The sequence below is a fragment of the Meriones unguiculatus genome, chromosome 4, assembly GCF_030254825.1.
Source record: "Meriones unguiculatus strain TT.TT164.6M chromosome 4, Bangor_MerUng_6.1, whole genome shotgun sequence".
Taxonomy (NCBI): domain Eukaryota; kingdom Metazoa; phylum Chordata; class Mammalia; order Rodentia; family Muridae; genus Meriones; species Meriones unguiculatus.
Window position 1 is genome coordinate 81,927,906 of NC_083352.1, and position 12,267 is coordinate 81,940,172.

Sequence of the window (12,267 nt, forward strand, 5' to 3'; positions counted from 1 at the left end):
CAAACTAAACAAATGTAATTTAACAGCTCTCAAAGAAAGACATTTTAGCTTATAAAACAAACTAAGAGAATTAGTAGCTAGCATACCCTAATAAGGCAGACATCTGGCTAAAGAGAAGAGATGTCAGAAAAAAATATCTGTATCAAGAAAAACAGGATACATGTGGTCCACAATGCATAAAATATTTAATAAGCGTCCGTTTACAGAAAAAAAAAAATGCAGCCCCTGTTCTAGAGCAACCGTAATAGACACACACAAAGAACAACCAAAATGAGGAGACAACTGCCGCAGTGGATAAAACAAAATACTAAAAAGATACTAGGCTAATCCAAAAGAAACCAGGCAAACAAAGGAACAAAGATAGACAGTTGAAAAACAAGAAACAAACACTTGAGGCAGACTTCTGCTCAATCAGAGTAATTACAACACATGTAGGGAGTTAAAAATGAAGGGGCTGTCAGACTACGTTAACCATAACAGCGCCACTCAATCACTTTAAATATAAAGATGCAGATTAAGAGTTAAAGGCTATGGAAAACATAGCATGCATGCAGCTCTGCTTATCAGACAAGGCCAACCCCTAGGAAGAAATGTCAGTGGGAGGCTGGCTACCACATACTGGTAACAGCTAATTCTCCAAGCTCTAACTGGTTATCCTCTCAGCAATGAAGATTCAAAATGCGTGTAGCAACACTGGTAATAACAGGAGAAAGGCCACAACCGCAGCACTCTTCTCAAAATGTATAAACCAACTAAAAGTTATGAGACTGAAGAATATGATGACATTTACAGAATATCACAACTGCAGAACAGTTTGCCACATGAACCTGGGACCACATGCTGGCCACAAAGCAATTTTAAACATATTTAAAGGATTGAAACCATAGTGTGTGTGTGTACGTGTGTTCTCTGACCACAGAAAAGTCGGATTAAAAACCAATATCCAAAGAAGACAAAACCCCCAAATATTTAAAAAAGTAAATGCTGGTCTAAGAAATCTAGTTTTTATCCCAAAACAATACTTAAGATTTATTTTGTGTGTGTGTAGGTGTTATCTGCAGGTCCTCTGCAAGAGCAGCAAGCACCCTAACCACTGCACCATCTCCAGCCCCCTACACAAGACGGGATCTGTGGTGCTAGGTGATGTGAGGGTGAACAGCCGGACAAACAAGAATGCCTCGCACAGAGACAGGCACAAGCGGAGGCAGCTTTGGCTGGGTACAGACACCTGAAAATGCAACTGTACCTTCTAGCAAGGACTGGTTTCACTGGCTGCAGTTCTTTCTATAATTTATTAAAGTGTGTGTGTTCGTGTGTGTGCATACACATGTGTGCAGGCGTGCACTGGTGTGCACACCGAGGTCAGAGAACGACCTTCTGGTGTGCAGTGGTTGGTTTTCTCCTTCCACTGTGGGTTCCACTGATACAACTCAGGCTGTCAGGCTTGTGCAGCAGGTGCTCGTACCAGGTCTCTGGTCCTGCTGCAGCTCCCTACTGCAGTCCAGGCAGTTAACCAACTTCCCTCATGCCCTGCAAGTTCCCTCTTGCTTTCCACTGCGGGCTCTGCAGCCTGATCCCTGCTTTCCCACCCACTTCTACTACTTCTTTGCTCGGTAGGGTCTACGGAGGTTTCCCATGGGAACTGCTTTGCTTCCTCTTCCCTCTTTTCTTTCTTGTTTATCAAAACAAGAAACACATTTTTGTGTTTGAGAATTTTACACTTGAGTACTGCATTTATGTAATTCTATCCTTCCTCCCCAACTCCAGTCCCTTCCATGTCTCCTCCACCCCTCTCAAATTCATAACCTCTTCAATTATTACTGTGATTTAGCTTTTCTTTTTAAGTTCTTTATGTCTATGGATTTTTAGCTGTATACCTGGTACCCAGGAAGGCAGAGAGGTCATCAGACCCCCATGAACTGGAGTTCCAGATAGTTTGGGGCCGCCTTATGGGTACCTGGACAAGAGCAGCAAGTGCTCTTAACCACTGAGCCAGCTCCCTGCATAAACCTCGTCTTGAGACAGGATCTCACTCTCAAGTTCAGGCTGGAACTCCAGGGTACACCAAAGTGGCCTATGAGGGTCCCCAAATCCTGAAATTACAAGCCTGATCTGGAACTTCTTTTTAGTTCTGTTCAATTTGACTATTTTTGGGGAGTGCAAAGGATTGGATCCAGGGCCACACACATTCTAGCAAAGTGCTCTACTGCTGAGCTACATCCAAGACCCCAATTCTTCAAGTTTAACAAACAGGCCTTTAAACAGCAGTGGGCTTGACCTGGTGCCCCAACTCCTATCTGCTCTCCGGCTCGCAGAATGCACATGCAGGCTTGTCGCAACTGGATTCCTATTACCTAGTCTGGATTTCTTCCCTCAGGGAGCAAGTCCAGCTGGCTTCTGTCTAGCAAGCAGTAAGTATGGATAGTAAGTGTGATTCTGTATATGGAATCTGAGGTTCTTTGGTGCACCCAAGTAGCAGTCAGGAACAATGAACCTTCAGCACAACAAAAGCACACGCAGAAAACATGCACAGGGTCACAGTCGTCAGCAAACAGGTTGTATAATAAAAGCCTTAAGAATGGATGGGCTTGAACACTATGAAATAGGAGACTCTGATCTGCATCCACTGAAATGCAATGTAAGTATGTTCTTACATTTCTTAGGTAGGGAGGGATCTATATGTGGTCCTATTCGCAAATAAGTGGCTAAGTCTAAAAAGGTTAAGAAGCTATGGGAGAGGGACAGGCGGGAATGAGACAGGCGGGAAAGCGATCTTTCTAGCAGTGTGCCACAATCTGGGGACCAGAGGCTGGGGCACAGGGCCCGGGATGTGTCAGCATCTCGCTTCTAGTCCACTGTGTGAGTCACAGCATCCTCAACACACATGACTTTCATTTAGAATTGGGCAACACACTCCCAAGATATGCTGACTCAGACATCATGATTTCTGAGCTCCACACATGCTATGAAAACCAGCATTTTTAGGCCTAGAGATTTCTACACTCCCAGTCAAAATGTGATTTTTCTCCTACCCCTTGCCTTCCCGTTCCCCACCATAAATAAATTTCTCTAACCACCTTTGTTCTCTGCAGCCACACAACTCTGACAGAGATCTCTTTGGGAGTATATGACAATGATGTAGCTCATGACTGCCCCATGTTACCAGCATCTGAGAGATCACGGGCAAAAGAAAAACTAGAAAGGTAAAGTTCTGAAGATGCACAGGATTTGGGCTGAAATACAGCTAACTACTGGAGTTGCCCTCTGACCTCCACGTGTGTCACAGCACACACACTAAATGTGAAACAACAAACAAAAATCCAGGCACATTAGTGTTGCATGCATTATTACAAAGAGCTCAAAAATGGTTCAAAAATATTATCCTTCTCAACCCTCCCATTCCCCAGGATGCATTATGAGACCTTTTCAAAAGCCACAGTGTGTATAAAACACATTCTCAAGTCACATGGGTTCAAACCACAGCATTCTTCCCAGCTACTACTACCAAGGAGGCCAAGGATAATCTAGTCGAGTTGACCTGCACTTGGGAGACTGCAGCATCTACTGTCCTGGGAACCTGAATTACTACTGACTCAGGTATCTTGGTTTGTAAAAATTTTATGTTTATCTTAACCAATAAAAACACTTTGAAGCAGAAATGCAAAATGATGATTTGAGAACAGACTTAACCACCAAGATAATTCAGATTAGTTATTTAAGGTTTTAACACGTTGTTTTGTAAAGCTTCGACCCTATTTATTTATTTATTTATTTATTTATTTACTGTATAAGTGTTTTACTTGTGTGTAAGTGCACTGCATGCAGAGAGTGCTCTTTGCGAGCACCGGATCCCTTAGAACTGGAGTTAGACAGTTGTGAGCTGCCATGCAGGTGCTGGGAACCGAATCCAGGTCCTAAGAGCAGCCAGTTCCCTAAACCACTGAACCGTCTCTCCGTGCCAAACTGCATTCATTTTTATTATATGTGTGTGCTTATATGTGTGTTGGGGGAAGAGCACGTGCCCATGTGTATAGAGGCAGACATTGTGCCCGGCTTCTCATGGGATCTGGGGATTGAACCTAGGACCTCATATCTGAACAGCGAGTTTTCCTGACTGAGCCATCTCCCAAGCTGTATTAATGACTTTCCACAGAGGACTAGCATATGAAATCATTCTTCTCAGGTAGCTAACAGCTGGCCCTCGGGGTTAAGAAATCATACCTCATCTAAATACCACCTTAGAAGCCAAGTGATCCCTACCCTTAAAAAGAGAGAGAGAGAGAGAAAAGAAACCAGAAATAAGGTCACTAATAATTCAGTTGTTTGTGCGAATCCCACAAACGGAGCAAAGCAAATGGCTAAACTGTCCCCACAGCTCTTGGGAAGAAGGGTTTTGACATTATAGACTTCTGATGATAAAGCATTCAACAAGTTAGAACAATGGTAATTTAAAATAATTTTCTGGTCATAAAAACAAAAAACAGAACAAGAAAAATCTACCATGTCTAGGTTTTGTAGTTACTGAGTCTCACTTACCCTTCTGGTGTTTTCAAGGATCTTGGGGTCAGGTTTTCCGTAGTTAGGGGGATTGGCATATGGGTCATATCCAAGTTTGGCAAGCATGGGTGCAATCACTGCCATGTCTTGTAAGACATCTGGGGGTATCTTCCCAACCCACTTTGATAGAGCCCCCACATTGACAGGCTTGATAACTTGGTCTGTTGATCTTTCCACTCTGAAAACAAAAACATGAACAATTATTTACTTAAAATCTAGACAAAACAAAAACATGGTGGCATGCACAGAATCCCAGCACTCTAAAAGCAGCAGGTGGATTAGAGTTCCAGGCTATCCCTGTCTACAAAACCAAGTTAGAGGTCAGTCTGGTCAGTCTGACATGAGACTCTCATTTAAAAAAAAAAAAAAAAAAAAAAGACAAGAGTTAAACAATTGAAAATTCTCTGATTGCTTTAAATTCTTGTTATTGTTTGGGACAGGGTTTCTCTGTATAGCCTTGGCTGTCCTGGCCTCTCTTTTGTATGCCAGGCTGGCTTTAAAATCACAGAGATCCACCCGCCTCTACTTCCTGAGTGCTGGGATCACAGGTGTGACCCACCAGGCCCAGCTTACCTTTAAATTCTTTGTCTGAGCTGGCAACATAGCTCAGTGGGCAGAGGCACTTGAAGCACAGCTTGCCAGCCAACAATGGAAGAAAACAACTGATTTTCAAAACCTGTCCTCTGACGCACAGTGTGGCCACTCACACTCTCCCTCTGTCTCTGTCTCACACACACCACACACAGTCACACATACAAAAATTAAAATTAAAATCATAATTGTCTGCATTATATTATAAACCAATTATTAAAAAGTTGGATGGATGTTGTCATAATAACTCATTAGTATAGATGGTTTGGGAGGTAGGTATGGTGGCACAAACCTCTCACGCACTTGGGAGACGGAAGAAGGTGGATTTCTTTGAATTCAAAGCCTAGCCAGGGCTACACAGTGAGGCCGGGTCTCAAGAATAAAGAACGACAGTATGGGCCAGTGAGATGGCTTACCTTGTACTTGCACCAACCCTAGCAACCTGAGTTCCATCTCCAGGACCAACATGGTAAAAGTGGAGAACTGACTCCCACAAGCTGTCCTCTGACATGTGCTCACCCACCCAAACACGCACGCACGCAAATAATAGTTTAAAAGGATGGACAGCGGAAGGAAAGTAGCCAACATGTGTTCCTGAAGTGTACTAGGGCTTTCAGTTACCATTCTGGCACCCTCTGTCTCCCAGGAACCTGAAATCATGGTGCTTGACACACTGGTGTGCTTCAAAATCCACAGACCAACGTGGCAAGGCAAGGTATCTGTGAATCAGCACCCCATCAGTCCTGAAGGTCCAGCCTCTCTTTCCTTCTCAGCACCCACTATGACTATGACTCCATCTCAAGAAATGGGGTCAGTGCCAAAACCCTGAATGACTAAACACCACAGCCAGGCATTTTGTCAAGCCATCGGTGAATGACAAGACGCAGCAACTACTACAGGAACTCAAATCCTCCTAATTAAAGCATCAGTGTTGAAGTGGACATGCAAAGAGGAATGAATGAAAGTCAGTAAACCATGGTTTTAAAATGTATGCATAGGACAAGTGAGAGGGAAGCAGTGAAGGCACTTACCACCCACCATGCCTGATGACTTCAGTTCCAACCCACAGTCAACATGGGAGAAGACCAACTTCGACAAGCTGTCCTCTGAGCTCCATACACAAGCACAGTATCATGTGTACACACACACACACACACACACACACACACACACACAATGAAAAATAAGTGCACGTAATTTTAAAAATCCTAACAAACATTTTAAATGTATAATGCTACAGAAATTCAGATGGAATGGGATTGGAGACATGGCTCAGTAGTTAAGAGCACATGCTGCTCTTAACAGTCTTTGATATACAGTTGAATTCTTTTAACTGCTATTGTTTATGATTTGCATCTGAGAGATATTAAAAAATTTATCTGGAAGTTTCCTTCCGGTGATTTCTATTGAGAATTGTGATTAAATCAAAGTTTCATAAAATGACAAGTTTAAAAGGATTTTAAAAACTTTAATCATTATTTTTATGCTATGTGTATGGGTGTTTTCCTGCTTTTATATTTGTGTATCGCATGTGTGGCTGTGTGTGAGGAGTCAGAAGACAGTGTTGGTCCTCTGGACCTCAAGTGTTGGTTGGTTGTTCACTTAGTACCAGGAATTGAACCAGGTCTTCTGAAAAAGCAGCAGTGTTCTTACCTACTGAAGCATCTCTCCAGCCCTATTTTTATTTTTAATTATGTGTAGTGTGTGTACTGTGTGTGCATGAGTGTAAGTAATCACAGAGGTCAGAAGTGTCAGAGACTGTTTTAGTCAGAGTTCTCTAGAGAAACAAAACCAAAGACAAGCGTACGCACGAACACATACACGTGTGTTTTGTGTGTGTACTAGAATTTAAGTAAGCTTTAACATAGTAACGGCAACCAAGTCACATCCGAGAAGCTGAGAACCAGGTACTTCATTTGGTCCTTGAGGACCAATGCCTCAGTAGCTGTCTCTCACTGGGGGATGGCCACGCAGCACTCAGTCTACAAGAATGGTGCCTCAGCAGTCCCCATCTGGTGCCAGAAGCTTTGTCGCTTCCTGGAGAGCCACGGTTCTGTTCCATGAAGCTTGGAAACCCTGGTTCTGCTATCAGCTAAGGACTCAGCAACAACAGAGTAAATCCACCCAGGCCCAGTGAGCACAAGTCTCCCTCCCCACAAGCCTTTCTTTACCTTCGCTCCTATGAGTAGGTACCACTGTAGGTACACCTACAGCCTTCCCACATCAGTCAGGGCAAAGAGGACAGTTCTTCAGGTGGGACTCCCTCTCAGGTGAGCTTAAACTTGTGGCAAGCTGACATTAAAACCACACACAATGGGTCCCTGGAATTGGAACTACAGACAGCTGTGAATGGCTCAACACGGGTGCTGGGAGTCAAACTTGGGTCCTCTGCAAAAGCAGTACTCACTCGTAATTGCTGAACCATTTTTTCCCCACCCCTTCCCTGTTTTTTGTTTGCTTTTGAGATATGTTCTCAAGTAACCCAGTTGGTCTCTGTGCTGGGTTTTATGTCAACATGACATAAACTAAAGTCATTTGAGAGGATGGTGCCCTCTCAAAGAGAAAATGCCTCTGTTAAGATCCAGCTGTAGGGCGTTTTCTTAATTAGGGATTGATGGGGCAGGGCCCAGCCCACTGCAGGTGGGGCCACCCCTGGTCTGGCGGTCCTAGGTTCTATAAGAGCAAGCCACAAGGAGAAAGCCAGTGAGTGGCACACCTCCAGGTCCCTGTCCTGTTTGAGTGCCTGTCCTGACTTCCTTCAATGAAGAACAGCAATCTGGAAGTTTAAGCAAAGTAAACACTCCCCCACACACACACCACTTGCTTTTGGTCACGGTGTTTCATCACAGCAGCAGAAACCCTGACCCATGTAGCAGACCTTGGCTTTTAACTCCTGATCCACCTCCAAAGTGCTGGGCTACAGGTGTCAGAGGCATGTCCCACTCTTACGACCAAAAATGATTGATGTAACATTACACTATCTGTTCTCTAATGGCTGAAAATAATCCAGTTGTGATCTCTTCACCATCTTTAATTTCCTTGATGCTAATCAACCTGTTCAAGCTCAATATCCATCTTGTAAAATCTGATTATCTGGAGAATGAAATTAATAAACAATTCATTTTCATGACCACTTTAAATATTTTATATCTGATTATTTCTCCTCATTTACTGAATTAAAAAAAAAACTGGACAATCTGTTTCTATTGTTTTTTTTGTTTTGTTTTGTTTTGTTTTTTCCCCAGAAACAATGAGCATTTCTTGGTTTAGAGTAACAGTTAACACATGAATAAGTGGAGAAAAGGCCTCCCTTTGGTCACTCTTTCGGCTCCCCAACATGCTGGTCGTGCCTCAGCCTTTATGCTTCCATGTAGGGATAAAGCAGCTCTGGTGCAGTCCATCCCTGATTGTCCTATTTTCTCTGTGGGGCAACATCTCCTGTGTGGCCAGCCAGCCCTGCATTCTTCACAAACAACAGATCTGATTTCATCTTTTTTAATGGCCTAATGTGGTCGTAAAAACACTGCACCCCCGTTCTCCAATGTTCCTTCACTAACACATTCTGCTCTGGCCCTCCAGCAGGAAGTACCAACCGGCTTGGTTAAACGCTGCTTACAATTATGCTGAGCCTGTTGTGGACTTCAAGAGCAACACAAGGGGCCACACACTTAAACACTAACTAAAATTCAAAGTCAACTGTCTTAGGTTTTATTTTCTGTTGCTGTGATAATACACATGACCAAAAGTAACTTGGGGAGGAAAAAAATCCTTTGACTTACACATTCCAATCACAGCCCATCACTGAGGGAAGTCAGGGAAAAGAACCAAACAGGGCGGAACATAGAGGAAGGCTGCTGTTCACTGCAATGCATTCTCCAGGGCTTGTTCTGCTTGCTTTTTTACACCACTAAGGAGCATTTGCACAGGGAAGGTTTTCTCTTTATGTTTTAAGACTGTTTCATTTTCATTTGTGTGTGACTGTTTTGTCTACATGTGTGTATGTGCACCACATGCATTCTGTGGACATCACACTGTTATAATTAACCACGTGGGTGATAGGAACTGAACCCAGGAGCAGTAAATGCTGCTAACCGTTAAGTCATCTCTGTAAAGTCCTTCTGAGGCATTTAACAACTGAAGTTCTCTCTTTCCCAAATGACCCAGGCTTGTGTTAAGTTGACAAAAACAAAAAACAAAGCAAACAAACAAACCACCTAACCAGCACAGTAACAAACTGACTCATAACTCAATTTAGGTCTATGTGTTTGGGTTTTTTTTTTTGTTTGCGTTTTGTTTTGTTGTTATTAGAGACAGCGTTTCTCCATGTAACCCTGACAGTTCTAGAACTCAGTATGTAGAATAGGCTAGCCTTGAAATTACAGAGATCTACCTACCTCTGGCTTGTTTTTAATTAAAAAAAATAAATTATTCAGGGCCTGGGAGATGGCTCCATCCGTGAACCTTTACCTTGCAAGTCTAAAGATCTGAGTTTGCCTCTCAGAACTTCTGTAAAAATGCACATGCTTACACTAATCCTAGAGCTGTTGAGGAGGAGCCGGGCAGATTCCTAGGGCTCAGCAGCCAGACAGCTTATCTTAATCAGTGAACTCCAGACCAATAGGAAAACCTGTCTCAAAATAATCATGGTGAACAGCACTTGAGAAACAGAAGACAGAAACTTGAAGGTTGACTTCTAGCCTCCACTTTCTCTCTCTCCCTCTCTCTCTCTTTCTCTCTCTCTCTCTCTCTCTCTCTCTCTCTCTCTCTCACACACACACACACACACACACACGTGTACATGGGCATCACACATAGGTGAACCCCACACTCAGGAACACACATACAGTTTGCAGTAGTTGTTTTCTTCTAAACTGACTCTACAAAGTCTGTCTTTCTTTTCTGATGTGTGTGGCCCGAAGTCTGTGTTTCTCAGCCTGAGGGTTAGCTGACAACTAGACAGTTTCTTATATGCCTAAGTCCACAAGAGCTCTGTGTTATCTGGGACACAGTGTTCAGCCAGTGGGGTTATACCTCTGCCTTTGTGTCCTGCCTCTGTGGAGCCAGCCTTGGGGCAGGTAAAAGTCTTCCCCAGGCATGCACACATGTCCAGGACCAAGGCCATCTGCACTTGCGGAAACATGCCAGAGTCCTTGTCTGTGTCAGGGTTTCTGGTGTCTGTCCACACTACTATATACTGCCTCAGGCAGCATGACAAAACCTCTGTAAATGTTCTTGGTGGAAACAGGCCTTCACATTCTCAGCAGCTTCTGTGATGAAGTTCTGGGTCAGGAGGAATGAAGAGGCTCTAAAACTGGCTTTCTACAGAACTACCACAAAAGAAAAAAAAAAAAAAAAAACAGTACCAATAATCCAGGCTGTCAATTCAATCCACCTGATATGGAGAATGATGAACAGAGCTGGGATAAATGAAACGCCATCAATATCATCCTTCTTGCTGAATTTCAGATATTTTATGAATAAGCACTCCCCAAAATGTTTTTAATAGAGTTTTATTTTATGAGCATTTCTGCCAGCATGTATGCCTGTACCTGCTGCAGCCAGAAGAGAGTGTTTGTTGGATTCTCTGCAATCAGAGTTACAGACTCTTATCAGAGGCTTAGAGTGCTGGGACCAAACCCCAGTCCTCTGCAAGAACAGCAAGTGCTCTTAACTGCTCAGCCATCTCTCCAGAAACCCAGATGTTTAAAGCTTATGACTAATTTCTAGATTTCTTATAGGTTTGGTTATTTTTATGTGGGTTGTGTACATGTTGCTCTTGTGGAAAAAGAGAATTCCACAGTTCTTTCCTCCACCATTTTCCCCCCCATGTCACTCTAAAACAGCAAGTTTTTTTGTTTTTGGTTTTTGTTTTTTCAAGAAAGGGTTTCTCTGCGTAGCCTTGGCTGTCCTGGACTTCAACTCACAGAGATCCACCTGCCTCTGCCTCCCTGAGTGCTGAGGCTCAGCAAGATATTTTATTTTTAATTATTATTTGCTTATTTAATGTGTGTGTATGTAGTGTGTATGTGTGGAGTGTGGGGGTATATATACGTGTGTGTGTGTGTGTGTGTGTGTGTGTGTGTGTGTAGTACATAAGTCTGGGGTGTGGGGTATGTGTGTTGCACATATGGAGATCAGAGGATGCATGTTCTCTTCTACCCTATGGGTCCCAGTATCAAACTCAAGCTCAGGTCATTAGTTTTGAAGATTGATAATTTCATTTTATGTATATGAATGTTTTGCCTGTATGCATATATGTGCACCATGTGTGTGCCTGATATGCACAGAGTCTGGAAGAGGGCTTTGGATGCCCCTGGAATTGGAATTACATACTTTTGTAAGATATCCTGAGAGTGTTGGGAATTGAACACTGGTCCTCTGCAAGAGCAGCTCATGCTTTTAACTGATGAGCCATCTTTCCAGCTTCATTTTATCTTATTTTGAAGATTTATAGATATTTACTTATGTTATTGTATGTGTGTACCTGGATGTATGTATATGCACTACATATGTGCAGCTGTCAGTGGAGGCAGAAGAGGGCATCAAAGCCCCTGAAACCAGAGTTATACATAGTTGTGAGTCACTCAGTGTGGTGCTGGGAACTGAACTTGCATTCTCTGCAAGAGCAAAAAGTGTTCTTTAACCACTGAACTACCATTTCAGCCCCCAACAAAACATATCAAGTACTTTATGCAAATTTACAATGTTGTGAAGCTAAGAGAAAAGGATGAAAATAATGTGACAAATGGTATTGGATTCCAAATGAAACTGTAGTAGCTGTGACACTGGCATAGGGTCCAGAGCTGTGACTAAGTATCCAAGATGGCTGAGAAGAACAGTCTAAGGTGTTCTTCAGCCTCTATATACTAGGAATACATACTGAAAAGTGACATAATTGAGTTACACAGAGAAAGAGCAGAAGATTGAGCACTCAGAATAGGAAAGTTACCGCTACAAACCCAGAATGTATTAACACGTTATAGGAAGAAGAGGAGATGAGACTGGTGGTGCAGGCCAGAAATCCCAACAGTCGAAACAGAAGTAGGAAGATCAGAAACTAAAGACCATACTTGACTGCATCTGGAGTGAAGTAGAATCCAGGAATAGAGGACACACCTG

The 12,267-nt window shown here is 43.0% G+C and overlaps 1 protein-coding gene across 2 annotated transcripts in view; it reads right to left on the reverse strand.

Moving 5' to 3' along the window:
- Positions 1-12,267, reverse strand: part of Tpst1 (tyrosylprotein sulfotransferase 1) — a 60,491-nt gene that overhangs the window by 19,039 nt on the left and 29,185 nt on the right. For both annotated transcript variants that reach the window (XM_021657115.2, XM_021657110.2), the window contains exon 3: positions 4,537-4,735. In XM_021657115.2, coding sequence (XP_021512790.1) covers positions 4,537-4,735 — 199 coding nt within the window. The remainder of the gene's footprint in view (positions 1-4,536; positions 4,736-12,267) is intronic.